This window comes from Prunus mume, linkage group LG6 (genome assembly GCF_029339155.1).
Source record: "Prunus mume cultivar Tortuosa linkage group LG6, ASM2933915v1, whole genome shotgun sequence".
NCBI classification, from domain to species: Eukaryota; Viridiplantae; Streptophyta; class Magnoliopsida; order Rosales; family Rosaceae; genus Prunus; species Prunus mume.
The window spans coordinates 15,244,056-15,270,246 of record NC_142703.1 but is presented as its reverse complement, the minus strand read 5'-3'; the positions used below and the strand labels follow the sequence as shown (position 1 = coordinate 15,270,246).

Here is a 26,191-nt window from a genome sequence, read left to right as displayed (position 1 = left end):
AAGGGAGCTAGGAAAGAGTTGCAACACGGCGTGTGGCCTTTTGCCTTTTTGCGATCGATCGGTTTGGCAGCCCAAACATGCCATTCAGGGTTAGCTTGGCAAGTTGTGGTTTGGCTTGTGGCAAGGTTTTGAACTCGTGAGTGCCCAAGAGCTTTCAAACTTGGAGTTGCCGAACGGTACTCTTCATGCTAAAGGAGACGGGGTGAGTGAAAAAATCTTCGGATTCACTCAAGAAATTTGAGTTTTGCTGAGTTCAAGAGCTTGGGGATTCATGCTGAGAGGACCGTGAGGTCTCACAAACATGGCAGCTTCGATCGCTAAGTGCCCATGCCTTTGATCTTGTAAGGATTTTGAAGTGAGTGGAGCCTGGCTTGATCCTTGTCTTTTTCGATTTGGCAGTGCAGGTTTGGTGTCAATAGCTTGATGGCTAAGAAATTTTCTTGGCCAATTTGTTGTTCGTTCGGCAAAGTCGTCTCGGGTTATAGTTCAGCAATTTCCCCAGTGTTTGATTGTACAGCAAGCTTGGATTTCTTGAGCTGGGCTCTTTTCGGCAAGGGAGACTTGGAGCGGATCCATTGGGGTGTTTGGTAAGAAACCAAAACGGCCTTAGGAATATCCTATGAGAGAGGATGCATTCGGGACCAGTTGAGTGAAGCTAGGGCCTCACGGGTCTAGGTCCAATAACGTTCGGCAAGGTTTTTCGAGAATTTGGCAAGGAGCTTGAGCACTTGATCATTTGGCAAGGAAAGGAGGGACTGGGCTCTTGAAATGGGACCGTGGATTTGGGCCATTGTTTATGCATGGTGGATTTGGGCCATTGTTTGAAGTCTTCCTAGGCCATCAGTCATTACCGCTCGGTAAGAACCAATTGGACCAGTCGTTTTGCAGCGCCTCCGTGTCCTTCTACTCAACCTTGGGTTGAAATTTTTGCAGTTCTGTGTTTCGGGGTTGCCGAAGTTGAACGTTCTTTGGCAATGAGTGAGGATCGTGACCTCATTTTCCGTGCACTATACGCGCCCTTGCCGTTCGGCAAGGGTGTGTTGGGATTTTCGTGACCTAGTCTCCTTCAGCAAGTCTTTAGGCTGTGGATTGAGCCTTGGTGAGGTTGCTGCGGATCGGTAGAAATCTGCCCAAGGAATTGGTGGGGTTTCAGACTTGCCCGAGACCTTGGCTTCGTATCCGGGCTAGGCCCTTTGAAATCGGAGCATGGGTCATCGGTGAGTACGTTGTCGTTTCACCAGGTAAACTCGGTAAGTCTTTTCGCGAGCTTCCAATTGTGTTCGCCGCCCTTGCCTTTGGCAATTGTGTGTGTGTTTGTTATCCGAGTTGCTGGGTGGTAGTATTTGGTGAGAGAAATGTGAGCTTCTCCTTCAACATATAAATTGCCGTTCGCAGAGAAAGATTCAAGAATTTTCTCGAGGCCTCCATTTCGCACGACCCTTGCCGTTCGGCAAGGGTGCTGGGTCTTTGGGGAGGGGTTTGCAAAGGAGTATCGGAAGGGTTTTGCACAGAGGTTGGGTTCTTGAGCAAGAGCCGGGGTGCTTGTGACTTCGGAAGGAGATTTGATTGCCGGGTTGCGCTGGGGTTTTGCAAAGGATCGTAGCTATGTCTCAGCAAGTCTGAAAATTTCTTAGGGAAGAAGTTGTCATCGGCACACCTCGGGTCGGGACGTGAGCCAGCCTCGTGACCACGACCGGGTTCTCCTTGCGATTTGGGTGTCTTGAGCAAATTGTGACTCCTCTGCTTTGAGCTCGTTCCAAGTCTTGAGTTGATACCGTCTGTTTTGTTGCATAACCTGGATAATTTGGGAGCTGGGCCTGCAAGTTGGCCTTCTTCGTAGTGAAGGCTCGGGTCGGAGCTTGGGTGAGCTTGTGCTTCGGCAACGTGGCTTCAGCGTCGGTTTGGGTTTGTTGGACGAGACCTCGAGTGCCCTCGATTTTCCCATGACACGTGCTGTTGGCAAGGGTGGGGTGGTGTTAAATTGTGAGCCTGGTCTGGAGCTATGGCAAGGATCCGATTTGGAAGAAGAGACTTCATTTATTTGGTTAGAGCACGGAGCTGGACTTGCAGGTTAGAGCTCGGCTGAGTAGGTATGATCGTGATCTCGGTGAGTTGAGGAGCTGGTTCGGCATAATCCCTTCGGTAGGTTGACGTATGTACCCATGTGAGCTCCCCAAAAATATTTTCATAGGCCTTGCCATTCGGCAAGGCTAGTTTGCTGAGTTTTGATGATCTTTGCTTTTGCATAGACATTCGACAAATGAGCTGAGACCATGAGTTTTTGCTGGTTTGGCGTGTTGCTACCGTTCGACGGCTAGTATTTATTTCTCGAGTAGAGGTGGGTGTTGTAATCTTTCGGTAGGGGGCTACTTGGAGCTGGGAAGTTTGTGTTGTTTGAGCGGTGCTGGGCCATTCAACAAGTGGGTACTTGGGCTTTTGACGCCTTTAAATTCTGCTTTTGTCTTGAGCTTTGAATTGGAGCCGGGCCTTGTAAAGGTAAGGAAGATTAAGTTTGTGAGCCTCCCAAATGTCTTTCATGAGCCTTGTCGTTGGCTAGCTTGAAATGACCCGATTAGTCCTTTAAAAAATATAGGTTTTTCTTGTGATGGGTGCTGTTCGGCAGGATTCGTGAAGGAGAAAATGTTGTTGCACATGACCTTCGTGAATGTTAATGGCCCCTAGTTTGAACACAAGCCTTGCCCCCGGTAAGGGTCTGGTCTTCCGTTGTTTCATATCACGAGCTTGCCGTTGCAGCGCCACTTTTTATATGTCGATTTGAAGTCCATGATCATGATCTTTCGAAGAGGCATGACAGAAGAAGAGTCCGAGAAAGCTGATAACAAAGAGAAAGTTGATGGACCAAAGCAAGCCTGGTTCTTTGATATCACTAATATCTGCGGATTGCTAGGCAATGAAGAACTTGGTCTAGCCCTTGAGTGCCTTTTTTTTGTGTGTGTGTGTGTGTGTGTGTGTGGTAGCTGAGGTGATGTTCCTTTGTTTGAGCATGGATTTTGACAGTCAAGTTTATAACTGTGCGAAGTAGTTGACACTTGCCTTCCCATTGGGTGTCTTGATTAGTTTAGTGGCTGGGTGCTGTATGGCTTGGCCATCCAAATTGCTTTAGACTTTCAGCTAGTTGTCATGTGGGCCTCCCATTAGATTGAAATGGTGGTTGGCCTCTTTAGCCCTGCAAAGTGATGCTATTGGTGACTTGGAATATTTGGCAATTGCCACATTGGAGCATCTTTAAAGTGGCCTGGATAGCTTTTATTCATATGCAATATTCATGAACCATATTGTTGAATTATTTAAATATCACATGCTCGCAATATTTATATATACGAAGAGAAATCTTATCTTGTGGTGAGGATATGCGTGGGCATTGCTCATATCAGAGAGGTTTGCCGAAGGCATTGCATGCGCTTCATGATGACGAGGTGCCGAAGGCATTGCTTGCTTCGAATGATGATGAGGTGCCCAAAGGCATCACTCAAGCTGAATGACGATGGGGTGCCGAAGGCATATCTCGCACCTATTTGTGGCTGGGTGCCGAAGGCAACACAAAGCTTGCATGTTGCAAGGCATTATGGTTAGACACGGGAGTGCCGAAGGCAACACAAAACTTGTATATCGCAAGACAATATGGCTAGGCACGGGGGTGCCGAAGGCAACACAAAGCTTGTATGTCTCAAAGTGATGTAGCTAAGCACGGGGGTGCAGAAGGCGACACAAAGCTTGTGTGTCGCAAGGCAATGTGGCTAGGCATTGGGGTGCTGAAGGCAACACAAAGCTTGCATGTTGCAAGGTGATGTGGCCAAGCACGGGGGTGCAGAAGGCTACACAAAGCTTGCGTGTTGCAAGGCAATGTGGCTAGGCAAGGGGGTGCCGAAGGCAATACAAAGCTTGCATGTCGCAAAGCGATGTGCCAAGCACGGGGGTGCAGAAGGCATCTCCCACGCCGATTAATGGCTAGGTGCCGAATGATGGCGGGGTATTGAAGGCATCGCACAAGCTATATGATGAAGATTGTATGAGTGCCGAAGGGCACTGGGGAAGGGGAAAACGACATAAGCATTTTGTATCAATTCCCACAGACTGCGCCAAACTGTTGATGCTTTTTTTGGGAGGTCAACTTAGAGAGTAGGTGATAGTGAATGATGAGTGAAGGTGAGGACCTTCAGCATGTATGTAAAGACTTGGGCAAGCGATAAATGTAAAGAAGACAAGATATACGTGGTTCACCATTAATGAATGGGCTACGTCCACGGAGAAGTATGTTCTCATTAAAATAGTGTATGATTACATTTGTACATGAGGTTGGACTCGAATATAAAGATGACAAGTGAGATGCCCATGCCAGGGATTTAGGAGAGAGTCCCCGACCCTAGAGTCTAGCTCTGAGAGCCGAATCCTCTTCTAAGTGGAGAGAAGCAGTCCCCTTTTCACATGGATACTATTCCTTATTTATAGGGAGGTGAAAGTGGGAGGTTTGTATAGATTTCCGATGTGGGACTTTGCACAAGTCACTGTAGTGGTGACACATGTCTTGGAGATTAGGTTATGCAATTTGGGAGCTTCAGCAGTCGAGAGCTTGTCTTCCTTCAGCATGGAAGAAAGCGTGTGTGCCTTTAGTGCTAGTCACTTTGAGACTGGATATGCTCGGTTGATTATGGTGTAAACAACCTCAGTGACTTTATCAATAGATTAGACATATGAATCAACACAATTATAGAATCGTGCTCAATGCTATATATTTTATTTTTAAAAAATATTATAACCCAGGTGCTCACGCGCCTAGGCTAGATTCCACCTTTTATTACATCCTAAATGCAAACATGCCGGAGTAAAAACAAGGAAAATGCGAACATGAAAAACTCTAAATAGCCTACAAATGCAATGACATAATTTTTTATTTCTACAAACAACCAAAGAACCGCATTTTGGACACGTGACAGCGGACATGCAACTTGAACTTCTGGATTTTCTCCCTGCAAAATTTGCATGAAAATGTTAGGAAGCAACACCTACCTTCTTAAAGGGCCCCATTGTTCAGTGGGTCCCTTTCACCTTCATCATCAAATCCTTCACGGCCCGACACAAGCTTCCCAGCCTTATCACTCATGAAAAAAACTTACATGTAATAGGAATAGCACTGTTTTGTTATCTCTAACTAATAATACAATGATATATGAAAAAGTTATTTTATATGTCATTGTATTATTGTGTCAATGATAATAAAAAATGCTATTCCCGTTACATAAGAATTTCTCTCCTCAATCGCCACCACTCCACTACTTGCGGTTATGACTCTTGGAAAATGAATATGAGAGTTGAATTGAAATCTCTTTTTTGATAATCACACACACCCCCGCGTGCACTACTTTATCAACACTTTCTTTTGTTATCCTTTATCAAACATTCTCCATGTCAGCACCCAGCATTTCATAATCAAGATTATTATATGTCATTATTTTTGTACATTTTGAAAATTTTATTCTTTAGTGATTTTCAACTTTGGAGAGGAAGGAATTGGTGAAGAGAGAAGGGGAAGCCACGAGAAGAGATGGGTGATGGTAAGGAGTATGTCTTTCTTTTCATATCGTCTTTTAAAAAACTTGCATAAAGGTGAATCAAATTTGTACATACATCGCTTTTAGGGTTATAATTTATGAAGTGATATGGTCAGTCTCACAATAATTTAGGGTTAAAATAGGGATGTGTTAAAATAGGGATGGAGTGACAACCACACAATTTTTTCCCTTGATTAATGGAGAAGTATATATCAATACACAAATGACCACCTTTGTTTGATGAACTTTTCTAGATCTGTTGCTTTGACTGTTTAGAGTGCTTAAAGTGGACTTTTCTCGTTGTTTTGTAAACATCTTCTCCCTACACAACTCTACTTTCCTGGTCGCATGTTCTGCGAAAGTCTCGAGAGCTATGATGCAAGCGATTATGTCACTTTGAAAAACCCGTCTTCTCCATTTGGGCTGTCAATTTACCTTTCGTTCTTTCTCGATAGTCACAGCATGCATTATAAAAAAAACTCATACACGCATCTATTATCCATGCATCACAATGAGATTGTCTGAAACTATGCGACTGAATCCAAGCGAGTGAATGAACGAGTCAGGGGTTTGTAAAGAGCAAAGGACTATAAAAAACACTACCCGGAATAGGAGTCTTGGCTAGTTTGAGCTGGAAGACGAGTCGAAGAACTCAAAAGAGCAGGAAGAGGCATAATAGCCATCAACCGGAAGCAGTGCAGAAATAGGAGGAGAGCTTGCCGACAAGGAAAGAGTTGCCTGACCGTGAGGAAGGCCCTAGACAAGTGACTGACTGACCGTCAGGCTTCTTAAACCTTGACCCACCTTCCTGTCGTAGGCTTGCTTCCCTCTGAAAGTTCTTTCTTTCCTTCTGCCACTAGTAGCTGTCTCATTCCTCACTTATTATGCAACTTCGTATTTGTAGTATTCTTAGTCAATCTCATCACATGACTAATCAATCAACTTGACTAAATCAACAGACGTATCCAACGGGGAAATACAGAAATTTCTTCCTCTGTCAGCGTAGGAAAGAAAAATCCCAACTCCGCACATAGCCTACTTCTATATATAACGTTCATGTCGAAGCTAAGTATCACAAACACAAACACAACCACAAAGACCAATCCCATCCCAATTTTTATAAAACCTATAATTTTTATAAAACTTCATCTTCTTTTCAACTCCCAAACATGGTTAGCCAAAACCGACCATTCCATGTATTCTTGTTCCCTTTCATGGCTCATGGCCACATGATACCAGTCTCAGACATGGCCAAGCTATTGGCAGCTCAAGGAGTGGAGACAACCATAATCACAACCCCTCTAAACGCCCCAACATTCTCTAAAGCCACCCGATCAAGAAAAACCAACTCCGGCAGCTGCGGCATCGAAATCAAAATAAAAACCATCAAGTTCCCTTCTCAAGAGGCTGGGCTGCCAGAAGGGTGTGAGAATCCGGACTCACTTCCCACACCAGAATTAGCCAGTAATTTCTTCAAAGCAGTGGGCTTGCTCCAAGCACCACTCGAACAGCTTCTGCTTGAAGACCAGCCAACTTGCCTTGTGGCGGACATGTTTTTTCCTTGGGCAACTGATGCCGCTGCAAAATTTGGCATTCCAAGGCTGGTTTTTCATGGGACTAGTTTCTTTTCCTTGGCTGCATCAGATTGTGTGAGGCGATATGAGCCTTTCAAGAACACTTCATCTGATTCAGAACCCTTTGTGATTCCCAATTTTCCTGGGGAGATCAAGATGACAAGAGCCCAGGTCCCTGATTTTGTTAAATACAATATTGAAAATGACTTGACCCCGTTGATAGAACAGGCTATGGAAGCTGAGGTGAGGAGCTATGGGATTGTTGTCAACAGTTTCTATGAGCTTGAATCAGTTTATGCGGATTATTTCAGAAAGGTATTGGGGAGGAAGGCATGGCATATTGGTCCTCTTTCTTTGTGCAACAGGGACAATGAAGAAAAAGCATACAGAGGAAAGGAAGCCTCCATTGATGAGCATGAATGTTTGAAGTGGCTTGATTCAAAGAAACCCAATTCAGTGGTCTATGTTTGCTTTGGGAGTGTGGCTAAGTTCAACAATTCTCAGCTAAAAGAGATTGCAATTGGCCTTGAAGCCTCTGGGGTTGGAGTTCATTTGGGTTGTGAGGAAAGGCAAAGATGATTGTGATGTGGGCAAAGAGGATTGGTTGCCTGAAGGGTTTGAAGAGATGATGGAAGGAAAAGGGCTAATCATAAGAGGGTGGGCTCCACAAGTCCTGATTCTTGATCATGCGGCTGTTGGGGCTTTTGTGACTCATTGTGGATGGAATTCAACATTGGAAGGAATTGCCGCTGGGCTGCCTATGGTGACATGGCCGGTGTCTGCAGAGCAATTTTACAATGAGAAGTTGGTGACCCAAGTGCTGAAAATTGGAGTTGGTGTGGGTGCTCAGAAGTGGTGCATTAAAGTTGTGGGGGAGAGTGTAAAGAGGGAAGCTATTGAGAAAGCTGTGACTCAGATTATGGTGGGTGAAGAAGCAGAGGAAATGAGAAGCAGAGCCAAGGGACTAGCAAAGCAGGCAAGAAGGGCTATTGAAAAGGGAGGTTCATCACATTCTGGATTTGAATGCTCTCATTGAAGAGTTGAGTTCCCATAGGTAAAGTTGGACCTCACATACGTACAAAATGAGATATTACTTTGATGTGGAGGGGTTGCAGGGAAGATAGGGTGTTATGTTTTTTCCCCATAGTTAATGCCATTTTGCATATCGTTTGAAAAAGAAAAGCAAAAAACAGATATTAGGTTGATGCATTTGTAAACGTTGATGAGAAAATGGTTAAAATGTATACTAGTCGTTGGGTTTTTGAAATAGCCCCTTTGTGTTGATGGAATATGAGATTATGAGAAGACGAGAAGATGATGAAGCAGCAGAGCCAGAGGGCACCTCCTTGCCCCAACTGCTGCCAAAAAAGACCATTTTTCCTATCCATTTTAAGGAACAATTGATAGGGCTTTGATGGAAGGATCATTTTGATAATAACATGGACGGTACTACTAACAAGCTAACCTGGGCTATAGCCCAAGAGACTTGTTTTTTTTAAAGACTAAAATAATACCCTTGCCTAGGCCAATCTTATTAACTAATCCCCACTAGGCTGGCTAACCAACAAAAAAAAAAATTACAAATTTATAAATAAACTCAATCCTAGATATGTATTTATAAAAAAATCCAAACACTATTTAAACATAGAAACAAACCCAAAATCAACCTCAAAGTCAATAATTGTATATTTTTTGGGTGTGTTTATAAATGGGTTTTGAGTGTGTGTAATGATGGATTTTGGGTGTGTTTATAAAGTGTTTTGGGTGTTGGGTTTTTTTATAATTTCAGCTCTCATTTTGGGTGTTTTAGTGAAACTCCCAAAAAAAAACCCAACACTCTTATCGATCGGCTGCACCAGTTCCAAGGCTGCTTCTTCTCAACTCCACAGAGGTCTTTTTCCTCTACCTTTGTATTGAGCTATTGTTTTTTGGGGAATTCTAGTAACAATTATGCTAATTTGGAAAATGACTATTTTGAATATATATTATTTTAAATATATGTTATTTTAATAGCGGTATCGGATATGGGGTTTTTGAGGGGTAAGACTCATTATGTCCCTTGTGTATTTTTTTGTTATCAATGAAATTCATTTGTAACGTCGAGTTTTCAATAAGTTTGTACGTAAGGTTAGCCCACGTCATTTTCAAATCCTGAATCCGTCCCTGGATACTAAATCGAAAGTTGAGAACTATTGAAATGAAAAATTTAGCCCGTAAATCAAAATGAAACTTGAGCAACAATTAAGAGACCATTTCAGTCAAAAGCCCTAATTTTATTTATAAAAATAAATACGATTAATTATGTTTCCATAATGTTACCGAAAACCTAGTCAGCTTTTGTGTGCGTTTCTGCAGCTATTTGGATACGTGATAGTGGACATATAACTTGGACACCTAGATTTTCTCCATGCAAAATTTGCATGAAAATATTGGGAAGCAGCACCTACCTTCTTCAAGGGCCCCATTGTGGGTCCCTTTCACCTTCATCATCAGACCCTTCAGGGCCAGACACACGCATCCCAGCCTCGTCACTTGCCACCATTCCACTACTCGCCGTTGAAGCACTTCTACCTATTTCCTTTTGTCATGACAAAAGGAAGTCTAAGCTCTAAAAACAACCTCTATTCAAAGAAAAATTGTCATGGTAAGAAGTGGATCATGAAACTGGTCAAGTCTAAAGGCAAGATTTGCTTGGGCAAGTTGATGTTATGCTAACATCCACGATCAATTTAAATGCCAAAAAAATTAAAATAAAATAAAAAGTAAACAAAATCAGAATTTTTTTTTTTTTTTTATAAATACCTAGCCGTATTTTTCACTTCTCACACCAAAATTCATATAAATTTCTCTCCTCACATCCTATGTGAATAGTAGTTGCCTTTGGATTGTTATGTCAATGGATGAGAATGCATCAAAAAAATTGTTAAGGTAATCACTATTCATATAAATAGTATCTACCATTACTTGACCTTGTCCTTTGTCCTAGTACAACGGATGGTGAAAGTGCTCTTATGACTCTTGAAAAATGAATATGAGAGTTGAAATCTATTTTTTGACAATCACACACACCCCGCGTGCACCACTTTATCAACACATTTTTTTTTTCTTTATCAAACATTCTCCGCGTCAGCAATCAGCATTTCATGATCAAGATTAATATATGCCATTATTTTCCTATATTTTGAAAATTTTATTCTTTAGTGAATTTTCAACTTTTGAGAGAGGAATTGGTGGGGAGAGAAGTGAAAGCTGCGAGAAGAGTGATGGGTGTTTTTTTTATTTCTTTCGAATTGAATAATTGGTCAATACTTGTTCTGAATTTCAATTTAACAAACTTCATACAAACTTCTTGGTGGAAATAGAACATGTCTTTCTTTTCATCTTATCTTTTAAAACACTTGCATAGAGATGAGTCAAAATTTGTACAGACATTGCTCTTAGGGTTATAATTTAAAGTTCGAAAAAGAGAAAGATGAATATAAAAGCAAAAAATGAAGCGATATGGCCAATTTGTCGATAATTGAGGGGTACATGAGTAGATTTATCTATTATAAAAGTTTGTGGGAAGTGTTAAAATAGGGATGGAGTGACAACCACACAATTTTTTTCCTTTCACTAATAGAGATTCAAACTTGTGATCTTCTTCATTATAAAGAGAAGTATCAATACACAAATGACCACTCCTTGAAATCATGAGTTTAATATTATTCATTAATTTCCTTATCTTCCTTCGTTTGATTGACTGTTTAGAGTGCTTACTTTTCTTCTTGTTTTGTCAACATCTTCTCCTACGCAACTCTACTTTCCTGGTCACATGTTCTTCGAAAGTCTTGAGAGCTATGATGTAAGCGATTATGTCACCTTGAAAAGTCCTAATATAATGTGGTTACCAAGTAAGTTCCCTGCGTCTTCTCCATTTGGGCTCTCAATTTGTCTACATCCACTTTAAAGTAGGCACAATTTTTCCTTTTTAGAAATTAGGAACTCCTATTTTCTTGTCAATTATAATTTAACATGTGTGTATATATTTTTCTTTTTGTATTTTTTTATGAATTATTTTTACATATGTTTCAAACTGTAATTTGCAAGAAGTAGGAAAGCCTCCTACCTTTTTTAATGGCAAATAACTTTTCAATTTCTTTTACATTAAAAATCTAGTGTGCGTCTAGCAAAATGCCAAATGCCAAACTTAGTTTCAAACATACCATGAAGATTAGCATTTGTACTTTTGGCATCCGTCATGTACCAAAAATGAGAAGAAAATGAAATCGTTAAACATTTGTAATTAAAAAAAAACTATAATTAGAATGGTAAATCAAGTGAATTGGTGTAGTATGAATGTGAGTGCAATATTCGTAGTCTGGAACATGCACATCTTGATAAAATGTAAAGATTCCATAAGTTTATGTTCCTTAACTTTTTTAATGATTTGATTCCATTTAGTTTTCGTTCTTTCTCAATATTCATACGCACATCTATTATCAATGCACTAAATTGAGATTATCTAAAAATGTATCGATAACACGTCGGAACATTTTGTTGATAAAGCTATATCAATATCATCACATTATCGATGGACACTTATTATCCAACTTGGCATTTGTAGTTTTCTACTAATGAATCAACTTGACTAACAGGCTTTTATCAACCGACGTATCCAATGGGGAAATACGGAATTTTCTTCCCCTGTCAGTATAGGAAAGAAAAATCCAAACTCCTCACATAGCCTACTTCAATATATGACGTTCATGTCGAAGCCAAGTATCACAAACACAAACACAAACACAAATCCCATCCCAATTTTTATAAAACCGATACTTCATCTTCATTTCAACTCCCAAACATGGCTAGCCAAAACCGAGAGTTGCATGTATTTTTGTTCCCTTTCATGGCCCATGGGCACATGATACCAGTCTCAGACATGGCCAAGCTATTTGCAGCTCAAGGAGTGAAGACAACGATAATCACAAACACTCTAAACGCCCCAACATTCTCTAAAGCCACCCGATCAAGAAAAACCAACTCCTGCGGCTGCGGCATCGAAATTGAAATCAAAACCATCAAGTTCCCTTCTCAAGAGGCTGGGCTGCCAGAAGGGTGTGAGAATCTGGACTCACTCCCCACACCTGAATTAGCCAGTAATTTCTTCAAAGCAATGGGCTTGCTCCAAGCACCACTCGAACAGCTTCTGCTTGAAGACCAGCCAACCTGCCTTGTGGCGGACATGTTTTTTCCTTGGGCAACTGATGCCGCTGCAAAATTTGGCATTCCAAGGCTGGTATTTCATGGGACTAGTTTCTTTGCTTTGGCTGCATCAGATTGTGTGAGGCGATATGAGCCTTTCAAGAACACTTCATCTGATTCAGAACCCTTTGTGATTCCTAATCTTCCAGGGGAGATCAAGATGACAAGAGCCCAGGTGTCTGATTTAATTAAGGACAATATTGAAAATGACTTGACCCGGTTGCTGAAACAGTCCAAGGAAGCTGAGGTGAGGAGCTATGGGATTGTTGTCAACAGTTTCTATGAGCTTGAACCAGTTTATGCAGATTATTACAGAAAGGTGTTGGGAAAGAAGGCATGGCATATTGGTCCTCTTTCTCTGTGCAACAGGGACAATGAAGAAAAAGCATACAGGGGAAAGGAAGCCTCCATTGATGAGCACGAATGTTTGAAGTGGCTTGATTCAAAGAAACCCAATTCAGTGGTTTATGTTTGCTTTGGGAGTGTGGTCAAATTCAATAATTCTCAGCTGAAGGATATAGCACTTGGGCTTGAGGCTTCTGGGCTAGAATTCATTTGGGTTGTGAGGAAAGGCAAAGATGATGATGTGGGCAAAGAGGATTGGTTGCCTGAAGGGTTTGAAGAGAGGATGGAAGGAAAAGGGCTAATCATAAGAGGGTGGTCTCCACAAGTCCTGATTCTTGATCATGGTGCTGTTGGGGGTTTTGTGACTCATTGTGGGTGGAATTCCACATTGGAAGGAATTGCTGCTGGGCTGCCTATGGTTACATGGCCAGTGTCTGTAGATCAATTTTACAATGAGAAGTTGGTGACCCAAGTGCTGAAAATTGGAGTTGGTGTGGGTGCTCAGAAGTGGTGCATTAAAGTTGTGGGGGAGAGTGTAAAGAGGGAAGCTATTGAGAAAGCTGTGACTCAGATTATGGTGGGTGAAGAAGCAGAGGAAATGAGAAGCAGAGCCAAGGGACTAGCAAAGCAGGCAAGAAGGGCTATTGAAAAGGGAGGTTCATCACATTCTGATTTGAATGCTCTCATTGAAGAGTTGAGTTCCCAAAGGTAAAGTTGGACCTCACATACGTACACAATGAGAGATTACTTTGATGGGGAGGGGTTGCAGGGAAGATATAGTTAATGCCATTTTGCATATCGTTTGAAAAAGAAAAGCAAAAATCAGATCTTAGGTTGATAAATTTGTAAACGTTGATGAAAAAAATGTTTAAAATGTTTACTAGTTGTTCGGTTTTTGAAATATAGCCCATTTGTGTTGATGGAATATGAGAAGATGAGATTATGAGAAATGAAATTATGAGAAGACGAGAAGATGATGAAGCAGCAGAGCCAGAGGGCACCTCCTTGCCCCAACTGCTGCCAAAAAAGACGATTTTGCCCATTAATTTTACCGAATAATTGACAGGACTTTGACGGTAGGATCATTTTGAAACTAATTGAAAAGTGGAGAACTATTAAAAGGAAATATTTAGTCCGTAGACCAAAATGAAACTCAAGCAATAATTTAGAAACAATTTCATTCAAAAACCCAGATTTTGAATATAAATATAAATACAATTAATTATGTTTCCTTAATGTTACCAAAAACCTAGTCATATTTCGCTACAAATAAATTTCGATATACTAATATACTATAGCCAGAGGAAAATGGGTGTGTGCGTTTCTGCACCTATTTGGATACGTGACAGTGGACATACAACTTGGACACCTAGATTTTCTCAATGCAAAATTTTCATGAAAATGTTAGGCAGCAGCTACTACCTTCTTCAAGGGCCCCATTGTTTAGCGTGGGTCCCTTTCACCTTCATCATCAGACCCTTCCGGGCCAGACACAAGCATCCCAGCCTCATGACTTGCCACCACTCCACTACTTGCCGTTAGAGCACTTTCACCTCATTTCTTTTTGTCATGATAAAACGGAGTCCAGGTTTCAAAAACAATCTCCACTCAAGGAAAAATTGTCATTACAAGAAGTAGATTATAAAATTGGTTAAGCCCAAAGGTAAGACTTGCTTGGCAAATTGACGTTATTCTAACATTAGTGACCAATTTGAGTACCAATAAAATTGAAAAACAAAAAAGGAAAAAACAAAAACAAAAAAACCAGAATTTTTTTTTTGTTCTATAAATACCTAGCCGTATTCTTCATTTTTTACACCAAAATCCATATAAATTCCTACCCTTGAATTGTTATGGCAAAGTTGAAATCTATTTTTTGACAATCACACACACCCCGCGTGCACTACTTCCTCAACACATTTTTTTTCTTTATCAAACATTCTCCACGTCAGCACTCAGCATTTCATAATCAAGATTATTATATGCCAATATTTTCCTATATTTTGAAAATTTTATTCTTTAGTGAATTTTCAACTTTTGAGAGGGGAATTGGTGGGGAGAGAAGGGGAAGCTGCGAGAAGAGTGATGAGTGTTGGTATGGAGCAGCGGAGATGAGAAAGCAAGAAGAGGGAGCGCGTCAACAATTTTTTTTTCTTTCGAATCGAATAATTGGTCAATACTTGTTCTGAATTTCAATTTAACAAACTTCATAGTGGAAATAGAACATGTCTTTGTTTTCATCTCATCTTTTAGAAAACTTGCATAGAGGTGAATCAAAATTTGTACAGACATTGCTTTTAGGGTTATAATTTAAAGTCCAAAAAAGAGAAAGATGAATATAAAAGCAAAAAATGAAGCGATATGGCCAATTTGTCGATAATTGAGGGGGACATGAGTAGATTTGTCTATTATAAAAGTTTGAGGGAAGAAGAACCTCTCGAGTTTCCCACGTGACTTGAAGGTGGCGTCTGGCGGTACCTTTCCTCTTCTCCGCTCGTCGGCCTCCGGAGAGCGGTGGGCCGACTATAATTTCTTCCATGAACGCTTCTTGCAAGTGACCCAGATCTAATGATCAACTTCCTAATGATGAGGTGTGTTTGGACCAAATTGAGGAAGGCCCACATGTGCCTCCAATAAGTTTTAAAGATACACTTCATAGTTCTGCTATTTTTGAAAAGCCTATTGGCGCTTCTTCTGCTGCTGCTACGGAGGAAGATCAGTTGGTCATTCAAGATGGGGATTTTGAAGTCTCTGAGTCGGCAAATGGTCCGTCGATTCGTTTCTCAGAGCAAATTAAAGAGAAGTTGTACAGACCTTCGCAGAATTCTATCATTATTAAGTTTGTTGGGTGCGCTCATACTTACAGTTTTATTTTAGCTTGATTGAAGCAATGGTGGCAACTTAAGGGGCCAATGCAGCTAATTGATCTGGCCAATGATTTTTTCATTGTCAGATTTTTGCTAGAAGAGGATTTGAACTATGTCCTTACTGGGGGGACCATGGGTCATTGCTGGGCAATACCTTACGATGCAAAAATGAGGCTACATTTTGACCCAGAATTGGAGCAGATATCTAGCCTGACTATATGGGCACGCCTCTCTATGTTGTATGTTGAGTATTTCACTAAAGAGGCAGTGAAACCAATCGGAGATCTGTTGGGCACAATTTATAAAGTTGATTGTCACACAATTGCACAATCCCAAGGCAAGTATGCAAGAGTATGCATTGAAATTGACACTTCTAAACCGCTTAAAGCATCTCCAAGGGAGATGTCAAATACCAAACATCAAATTTAAATTTGATGGTGATGTGGCTATTTGACATCTTACACAGCTTTACACTCCACCCGATATGTCAAATTAAATTATTATTTTATTAAATTTTAGTGTTGATTTATTTTAAATTAAAAAGAAAAGAAAAGAAAAAATAATAAAATATTCATTTGATATCCTACTTTTGGGATGTCAAAAATAACATCTCAACCTTCAGCCTTCATTCCACATCAGCTTTGATATATCGGTTGGAGTGATGTGAAATGTTATTTCTAGCTGTTAAAGGTCTATGTGGCACTTTTGACACATCGGTTGGAGATGCTCTTAAACCTTTTCTAATGGTTGAGGGAAAGCTAGTGAGAGTAGAATATGAGAACCTTCCCCTTATATGCTTTAAGTGTGGTTGAATAGGCCATAACAAGGATCATTGTGTTGACGATGTAATACCCATGGACACTAGAGCTCAGCAAGTGGATGACAAGAGTAATAATTTGACTGATGAAGTTAATGGAAGGCTACCTGCGAATCCTAGTGCTAATGAAGGAAGAGTTGGGCATATGGACTTACAAGATCATGAACGGGGTAATCTTATGGATAGCACTGATGGTGCGTCAGTAGGGTTTGGCCCTTGGAACATGGTGGTTGGTAGAAATGGCTCAAAAAATGTGGTCTCCAATGACAATGGAAAGAAAGTACAAGGAAAACCTTATGTTGTTCAAGAACCAACAGGGTCACGATTTGATATTCTTCGACAGAATGACTCAGGGACTGTGAAGGAGGCTTATAACGATGCTCAAAATGAGCCTGTAACTACTAAGACTATTTTTGGTAATCATGATTTCATGCAGGGGTTGGGGAAGCAGTTGGATAGTTCAACTAAGGAAGCTAATGATGCAAAAGAGAAGCATGCTATTGCTAATGGAAAAAAGAAAATAGGCAGACCAAAAAAATCTCTCAACAACGTCATCAACTCTAAGGTAAGTGCAGCCCAAAATGGTGACGTCTCGGGACCTAAGACCAAACTCTGTGAGACAGGAGTAGCTGTTTCCAAAACCCCTAGGTCGAAGACTAGAATAGCTTACAAGCTGCCTGCTCCAGTTTTGCACCACCATACAGTACTTATGTGCATGCACATAGTAATAAGGAGGGAAACACCGCAAACGGAAGTTTGATGAATATGCAGGTTGTGGTGCCAACATCACCTTGAGTGCTAGGATAAGGAATCCTAAAGAAGGCGAAGGTGTTCGATCAACAAATAATGTCACTAATGTGGGGAGGGCTTCTTCCGAATGGGATATATGTTCCATGGTCCCAGAAACTTGTGATGAGTCAAGGCCAATTGATTATATTCTAAATGGGGATGAAACCTCTTGCCATGCCTTCTCTGAATTAGGGGAGGTTGTGGGTTTGAATTGACCATCCTGTTTGGTCATACCATACCCGTAATTGCAATCATTATGTTAAACATTCTCTATTGGAACGTAAGGCGTGCGGGTAGAAAGCCTATGCAAAATGTAGTTAAGGACCATTATAGGGTCCATGAATTTAGTTTATGTGTGATGGTTGAGCCCAGGATTAGTGGGGCCAATTCATTAGAAGTCCTTAAAAGCTTGGGCTTTCCTAAGTTTAAGCATGTGGATGCTATAGGTTTTTCTGGAGGTATATGGGTTCTTTGGGATGATATGAGATGCTAGCTGGAGTGGTGGATTTTTTTGAACAGGTTATTTCAGCTTTGATCTTTCTCCCTTCTGGTCAAGGTTGGCTCTTCACTATGGTGTATGGAAGTTCGTGTGATACAAAGCGTGAGGCTCTTTGGCAACATTTAGATTCTATGGCAAAGGCTCATCAATATCCCTGGCTCATTATGGGAGATTTTAACGAATATTTATTTGCCCATGAGAAACGTAGTCCTCGGTCATCGTTTAAGGCTGGTGGCATGAAATTATGGGCGGAAAGAAATAGTCTTGTTGATTTGGGTTATACTGGGGCCAAATTCACTTGGCCTGATAAAAGGGATACCGGGGCCCTAAATATGGTGAGACATGACAGAGGACTTTGCAACTTTCAATGGAGACTTCTTTTTCTTGAAGCTTGTCTCAAACATCTCGCTAGGGCAAAATCAGACCATTGTCCGTTGCTCCTCCAGCTTGACCCAAGTTTTAGGTCCTAGCCACATCTTAAGCCCTTTCATTTTGAAGCCATGTGGCTTAAGCATGAAGGGTTCCAGCAGTTTGTGGCCGACTTTTGGGGCCAAGAAAATGGGAATTTACTGAATAAAACAAGGGAGCTATCAAAGCAGCTGGAAATTTGGAACTCCGAGGTTTTTGGTCATCTTAAACTTAGAAAAGGAGAGTTTTGGCTAGAATCGTTGGAGCTCAAAAAGTATTATGTGAACAACAAAATCCCTTCCTTATTAATTTAGAATTTGAGTTGCAAAAGGAATATTCACAAATTCTTGATCAGGAAGAGTTGTTATGGATGCAAAAATGAAGAGCCAACTGGCACAAAGATGGGGATAGAAATACTAAATTTTTTCACATGACGACGGTGGTTTGACGTAGAAGAAACAAAATTCTTGGTCTCAAAGATGACAATGGGAACTGGGTGACTAATAAAGAGGGCCTGAAAATATTGCTATCCATTATTTTCAAAAGTTGTTCTCTAACCATGAGATGTGGTGTGGTGGTAGCTCATCTCATCCCTTAACCATGAGGTTGGGAGTTCGATCCCCGCCCATGGGAATGGAGCACATTTCGTGGCCAGCTGTTTACCTCCTTTGGGAGAGTTCCTGCAGCGAAAGGGATTAGTCACTGCTGTCGGCGGTGGACACCCTTGGGTCTAACCAAATAAAAAAAAAGTTGTTCTCTGATGATATGACTTGCACAAGTACTGCTACTCTCCCTAATTTTTTTCCTGTCACTGATTAGAGTTTTTTGGATAACTTTTTGGTCCCTGAGAGTAATAGTGAGATTAAAAATAGTATGTTTACAATTGGACCTGGCTTTGTTGCGTGCTTTTACCAATAGTGCTGGGAAATATGTGGTGCTGAGGTGTGTGATTTGGTAAAGCAAGTTTTTACTACTGGGGAAATTCCATATGATCTCACTAGGACTTTAATTGTTCTAGTCCCAAAGGTGACTAGCCCGCTGTCTATGGCGCAAATGAGGTGAATTAGTTTGTGTAACACCCTCTACAAGACCATTTCGAAGATTTTGGTAAGTAGGCTGAGACCTCTACTTAAAAATTTGATCAGTCCTAATTAGGCTAGTTTCATCCCTGGAAGACTAATCTCTGACAACATCGTTCTATCTCAAGAGCTCCTTCATAAATTTAGACACTCCAAAGGGAAGAAAGGGTTTGTTACTTGGAAAATTGATCTTTCTAAGGCTTATGACAGAGTCAACTGGGTGGTTTTCTGGAATTTATGCTTAGAGAAATCTAAGATTATTATGCAATCAAGATTATTATATATGCAATGTGTTACCACGGTCCACTTCCAATTAAATTTGAATGGTGAAGCTACTCCTTCCTTTGCTCCTGAAAGAGGACTGAGACGAGGTGACCCCCTCTCCCCTTATTTGTTTGTGTTGTGTCTTGAGAAATTATCCCATCTAATGAGTGAGGCTGTTGTAAAAAAGGAGTGGCGAGCAGTCAGTATCTCTAGAACTGGTCCTAAGATTTCCCACCTTTGTTTTGCGGATGATTTACTCCTTTTTGCTGAAGCTAGTACGCGACAGGCAAGAGTGATGAAGAGGTGTCTTGATAAATTTTGCTGAGCTTCTGGTCAAGTCGTGAGTTTTGAGAAGTTCCAAAGCTTTTATTCCCCAAATGTGCCAAAGAGTCTGGCTGCAGAGATTAGGTATTTGTGAATCTCCTTTGACTTCAAACCTTAGGAAATATCTGGCGGTCTCATTAATTCATACAAGACTAAATAAGGCTACTTATCGAAGTGTGGTGGATAAAGTGCAGCAAAAGCTTACTGCTTGGAAAGGCAAGTTGCTTAATTAGTTTGCCTGGCAGAGCAACTTTAATTCAATCAGTAACTGCTTCCATTCCTCTGTACACTATGCAAACTGTTCGGCTCCCTGCTAGTACTTGTGAGGAGTTGGATAAAATAAATAGGAATTTTTTATGGGGGAGTAGTGATGATGTTTCGAAGGCCCACCTTGTGAAGTGGGACATAGTTTGTAAAAGCAAGAAGAAAGACGGCCTTGGTCTTAAGCAAACTGATCTTATGAACCAATCTATGTTGGCCAAGGTAGGATGGAGATTATTGCAACACAAGGAGAGCCTCTGGTCAAATGCTCTAGTTCAGAAATACCTGCAAGGTAATGTTTCTAATATTATTTGCAATGAAAGGGCAAAGCACTCGCATCCTTCTCCTACATGGCGTGCTATTGAACATGGTGCAAATATTTTGAAAAAAGGGATAAAAATTAGAGTGGGAGAGGGGCTGCACACTTCTTTTTGGATAGATAATTAGGTTGGTAATGGGCCATTGATAAGTCAGTTAAGGAGGGTGCCTCAAGATAAATTACAGTTGTTGAAGGTTTATGACTATTTGTCTGATGGCACTTGGGACCTGGAAAAGCTAAAGGAAGATTTATCACTTAAGATTGTAGGTCATATTACGTGTGTACCTACTGGATTAAGTTGTAAACCAGATATTCCTATCTGGAAGCATACTACCAATGGCTTTTTTAATGTTAAATCAGCATATATGGCTAATTGTCGGGAGTCGTCGAGTATGGATGTTAGCTAGGCTTTTATATGGAACATTAAGGCTCCCCCAGAAGTCAAATATTTCCTTTGGTTGCTGCACCAAGATAAACTCTTAACAAATGATCAAAGAGTTAAAAGGAAGATGACCATGACTGCCAATTATGATATTTGTGGTGCCCCAATGGAGAATGTAGCTCATATTGTACGGAATTGCCCAGTGGCAATTTCAGTTTGGCATCAGTCCCTTATGCCTATGAATATGAGTTTGCTGCAGGCTGTTGATCTTCATACTTGGGTTGCAAAAAATTTGCACAACTTTACAATTTTGGCTTATGGAGTGGAGTTGTCAACCATGTTTGCTTTCACTTGCTGGTTTCTTTGGAAATTGAAATTACCTATAGGATGACTAAAAATGCCTAGAGGGGGGTGAATAGGCCAATTTAAGATTATAATCAAATAACTAAAAATAAACTTCGGTAGCAGGATTAATATGGCTTATCAATCCTGAAATGTGCTGAACATAAAATAAAGAAATACATAGAGAATTATTTTACGTGGTAAAACCCCATCTCTGGGGAAAATTCACGAGACTCCTCAGTCCAATACAAATCCATTATAGAACGATGATTACAAAAAGTACTTACACACTTATCCTAGATACATTCTACATAATGTTTACCGACTTCTTCGTAACTCAACTTTGGTCACGAGATGATCTTCGACACTTCTTATATTGAACGCAATACTGGTCACGATTACTTCAAGCTCGCTAGAGGAAAACCGCCACCACGGTCTTGGTGCCCTCAAACGTATGAGTCACCAAACAATGCAAATGAATGCAATGTGAATGATTAAAGTGTTTGATAAATCACCAAATGAACATGGAACACTTGATGATTTATCTCAAATATATGCACAACAACTTTCTTAAGAATTTTAGATGCTTAAACAAAATATGAAAGCTGTATCTTTGAAAGGAAAATCCTACATTTTATTAAAGGGAGTTTTTCTCTTCAAAGAGGAAAACCCAATAGACCATTAATCATATTCAACTATGACTCTACAAAACTGATCCAATATAATCTCTTGTCCAATACGCCAAGACAACAGACACACTACTAGTCAAGTGTGAATATTAATTTTGATTCTATATGGACTCTAAGTGATGACACCACACATCCACTTTTATTAAGGAACAATTATCTTGAAAATAAGTTAATTAGACCAACTAGGAAAAGATAATATTTTAACTTAAAACAAAATAGAGTCCAACTAGGAAAGTAATCTTAAGAGATAAAATATAATCCTATCAAAAATAGGTCTAATAAAAAAGTACTTGATTGAAAATAACTCCAACTAGGAATCCTATATTGAATCATGATTTACCTGAAGTCAAGTTTCTCATATCGGTCAAGTCATGCCTCAGAAGTATGGGGTTGAATGAGTTGTGCCAAAACGTCTAGTAATAATTCTTCACACACTAATTTTCAACCTATTCTTGAGTCTGGCAAATGACAACATAATTTTCATACTAACAGAAATGGAGGAATTAAAAAAAATTTGATCATGGGTTTGTGTTTCCCAACAACCCCAGACATGTCATTCTTATGGCTGCTGCAAATTGGGCACAGGCCAATATTGAAAAACTAGACAACCCACCTGCTCTCTCGCTGCACTCTCTTGGCAATATCCAAATGAAGGAGTGATTAAAATCAACACTGACGAGTGCAGAAAAGGTGAGGATGGACGCATTGCTATTGGGGGTGTACTAAGAGATAGTTATGGGCAGTGGATTTGCTTTGCTGTTAATCTTGGTGTAGGACAAGTCTTGGAAGCTGAGTTATGGGGCATCTATCTTGGACTGAAAATTGCTTGGGATATAGGTTGTAGTACAATTGTGCTTGAGTCTGACTCAGCGACCGCGGTACACCTGCTTAACAAAAATGTGGAAGACCTTCATCCTCTTGCTGCTATGTTGTGGGGATGCCAAGACTATATAAACAAAAACTTATATCGTGAGTGCAACATATGGTAGCGGATAAACTAGCTGAATTGGGTTCATGTCTTGAGTTAGGTCTGTCAACCTTCCATGACCCCCCTGACAGTATTAGGTCATTTCTTAGTGAAGATTTACTTGAGTCTATAGGCCTCAAACCATTATTTAATTTCTTTGTTGAGCGTTAGCCCCATTTCTTCACCCAGAAGAAAAAAAGTTTGTGGGAAGTGTTAAAATAGGGATGGAGTGACAACCCCACAATTATTTCCTTTCATTAATTGAGATTAAAACTTGTAATCTTCTTCATTATAAAGAGAAGTTCAATACACAAATGACCACTCCTTGAAATCATAAGTTTAATATATTATTCATTAATTTCCTTTTCTTCCTTTTGTTTGATTGACTTTTCTAGATCTGTTGCTTTGACTGTTTTGAGTGCTTACTTTTCTTCTTGTTTTGTGAACATCTTCTCCTACACAACTCTACTTTCCTGGTCACATGTTCTTCGAAAGTCTTGAGAGCTATGATGTAAGCGATTATGTCACCTTGAAAAGTCCTAATATTATGTGGTTACCAAGTAAGTTCCCCGCGTCTTATCCATTGGGGCTCTCAATTTGTCTACATCTACTTTAAAATAAGCGTAATTTTCCTTTTTGGGATATTAAGAAGTTCTATTTTTTTGTCAATTACAATTTGACATGTGTGCATATATATTTTTTTTTTGTATTTTTTATAAATTATTTTTACGTATGTATCAAATTGTAATATGCAAAAAATAAGAATGCCTCCTACCTTTTCTCATGGCAAAGAACTTTTCAATTTCTTTTACATTAAAAATCTAGTGCGCATCCATATTTAGCAAAATGCCAAATGCCAAACTTCGTTTCAAACATACCATGAAGATTAGCATTTGTACTTTTGGCATCCATCATGTACCAAAAATGAGAAGAAAATGAAATCGTTAAACATTTATAATTAAAAAAAAACTATAATTAGAATGGTAAATCAAGTGAATTGGTGTAGTATGAATGTGAGTGCAATATTCGTAGTCTGGAACATGCATATCTTGATAAAATGTAAAGATTCCATAAGTTTATGTTCCTTAACTTTTTTAATGATTTGATTCCATTTACCTTTTGTTCTTTCTCAATATTCACAACATGCTTTATAAAGAAATTCATACGCACATCTATTATCAATGCACCAAATTGAGATTAACGTCGGAACATTTTGTTAATAACGCTATATCAATATCATCACATTATCGATGGACACTTATTATCCAACTTGGTATTTGTAGTTTTCTACTAATGAATCAACTTGACTAACAGGCTTTTATCAACCGACGTATTCAACGGGGAAATACAGAATTTTCTTCCTCTGTCAGTGTAGGAAAGAAAAATCCCAACTCCTCACATAGCCTACTTCTATATATGACGTTCATGTCGAAGCTAAGTATCACAAACACAAACACAAAGACCAATCCCATCCCAATTTTTATAAAACCCATACTTCATCTTCATTTCAACTCCCAAACATGGCTAGCCAAAACCGAGAGTTGCATGTATTCTTGTTCCCTTTCATGGCCCATGGGCACATGATACCAGTCTCAGACATGGCCAAGCTATTTGCAGCTCAAGGAGTGAAGACAACGATAATCACCAACACTCTAAACGCCCCAACATTCTCTAAAGCCACCCGATCAAGAAAAACCAACTCCTGCGGCTGCGGCATCGAAATTGAAATCAAAACCATCAAGTTCCCTTCTCAAGAGGCTGGGCTGCCAGAAGGGTGTGAGAATCTGGACTCACTCCCCACACCTGAATTAGCCAGTAATTTCTTCAAAGCAATGGGCTTGCTCCAAGCACCACTCGAACAGCTTCTGCTTGAAGACCAGCCAACCTGCCTTGTGGCGGACATGTTTTTTCCTTGGGCAACTGATGCCGCTGCAAAATTTGGCATTCCAAGGCTGGTATTTCATGGGACTAGTTTCTTTGCTTTGGCTGCATCAGATTGTGTGAGGCGATATGAGCCTTTCAAGAACACTTCATCTGATTCAGAACCCTTTGTGATTCCTAATCTTCCTGGGGAGATCAAGATGACAAGAGCCCAGCTGCCTGATTTTATTAAGGACAATAATGAAAATGACTTGACCCGGTTGCTGAAACAGTCCAAGGAAGCTGAAGTGAGGAGCTACGGGATTGTTGTCAACAGTTTCTACGAGCTTGAAACAGTTTATGCAGATTATTACAGAAAGGTGTTGGGAAAGAAGGCATGGCATATTGGTCCCCTTTCTCTGTGCAACAGGGACAATGAAGAAAAAGCATACAGGGGAAAGGAAGCATCCATTGATGAGCATGAATGTTTGAAGTGGCTTGATTCAAAGAAACCCAATTCAGTGGTTTATGTTTGCTTTGGGAGTGTGGCCAAATTCAATAATTCTCAACTGAAGAACATAGCACTTGGGCTTGAGGCTTCTGGGCTAGAATTCATTTGGGTTGTGAGGAAAGGCAAAGATGATGATGATGTGGGCAAAGAGGATTGGTTGCCTGAAGGGTTTGAAGAGAGGATGGAAGGAAAAGGGCTAATCATAAGAGGGTGGGCTCCACAAGTCCTGATTCTTGATCATGGTGCTGTTGGGGGTTTTGTGACTCATTGTGGGTGGAATTCCACATTGGAAGGAATTGCTGCTGGGCTGCCTATGGTGACATGGCCAGTGTCTGCAGAGCAATTTTACAATGAGAAGTTGGTGACCCAAGTGCTGAAAATTGGAGTTGGTGTTGGTGCTCAGAAGTGGGTTAGGGTTTTGGGAGACAGTGTGAGGAAGGAAGCTATTGAGAAAGCTGTGACTCAGATTATGGTTGGTGAAGAAGCAGAGGAAATGAGAAACAGAGCCAGGGTACTGGCAGAGCAGGCAAGGAGGACTATTGCAAAAGGAGGATCATCGCATTCTGATTTGAACGTTTTAATTGAAGAGTTGAGTTCCCAAAGTTAAATTGGTACCAGATATTCAAATAAGACTTCACTTTATAAATGTATATTGTGAAAATACTTGATGAATACTTAGAATCATACAGTCTTAGCTAGAACATTTATTCATAAAAGAATGATGCATTTTGAAGATTGGTTTCTCTGTTCCATTATTTTTCATAGTTTTGACTAAAAGTTGTTTGTTTTTTTATTTTGAAACATTATGGGGAGAGAAACTTACCAACACTTGGAATGCCATTATAGTGATATCTCAAGTTAATCACGCATTGTCGCAGCATGTAATTGATTTGAGATACCGTCACACTAATGACATCCTCGTTTTGATATATAATTTTTTTTTTTTAAAGTAACATTTTCTATCCACTTTTACTTTGACTATTCTTGACCATGCATTTTTACTGGTCTCAGTGCTAGAAATGTCTTCTCCATTTGGATTGTTAATTTATTTTTATATAGAAATTTAGTCAACAAATAGTG

General features: G+C 40.1%; 2 protein-coding genes and 1 pseudogene across 3 annotated transcripts; all 3 read left to right on the top strand.

The window, feature by feature from the left end:
* The first annotated feature begins 6,071 nt into the window (after positions 1-6,071).
* Positions 6,072-8,413, top strand: LOC103343898 (scopoletin glucosyltransferase-like; annotated as a pseudogene). The gene has a single exon (XR_016128174.1). The product of XR_016128174.1 is annotated as a scopoletin glucosyltransferase-like (transcript).
* A 3,446-nt stretch (positions 8,414-11,859) lies between these two features.
* LOC103335329 (scopoletin glucosyltransferase-like) lies at positions 11,860-13,653 on the top strand. The gene has a single exon (XM_008238338.3). The coding sequence runs from the start codon at positions 11,988-11,990 to the stop codon at positions 13,443-13,445; it is 1,458 nt and encodes a 485-aa protein (XP_008236560.3). The 5' UTR covers positions 11,860-11,987; the 3' UTR covers positions 13,446-13,653.
* A 10,480-nt stretch (positions 13,654-24,133) lies between these two features.
* Positions 24,134-25,844, top strand: LOC103335326 (scopoletin glucosyltransferase-like). Its single transcript, XM_008238337.3, has one exon. It carries the CDS (start codon positions 24,261-24,263, stop codon positions 25,716-25,718), a length of 1,458 nt encoding a protein of 485 aa, XP_008236559.2. The 5' UTR covers positions 24,134-24,260; the 3' UTR covers positions 25,719-25,844.
* The last annotated feature ends 347 nt before the right edge of the window (positions 25,845-26,191 follow it).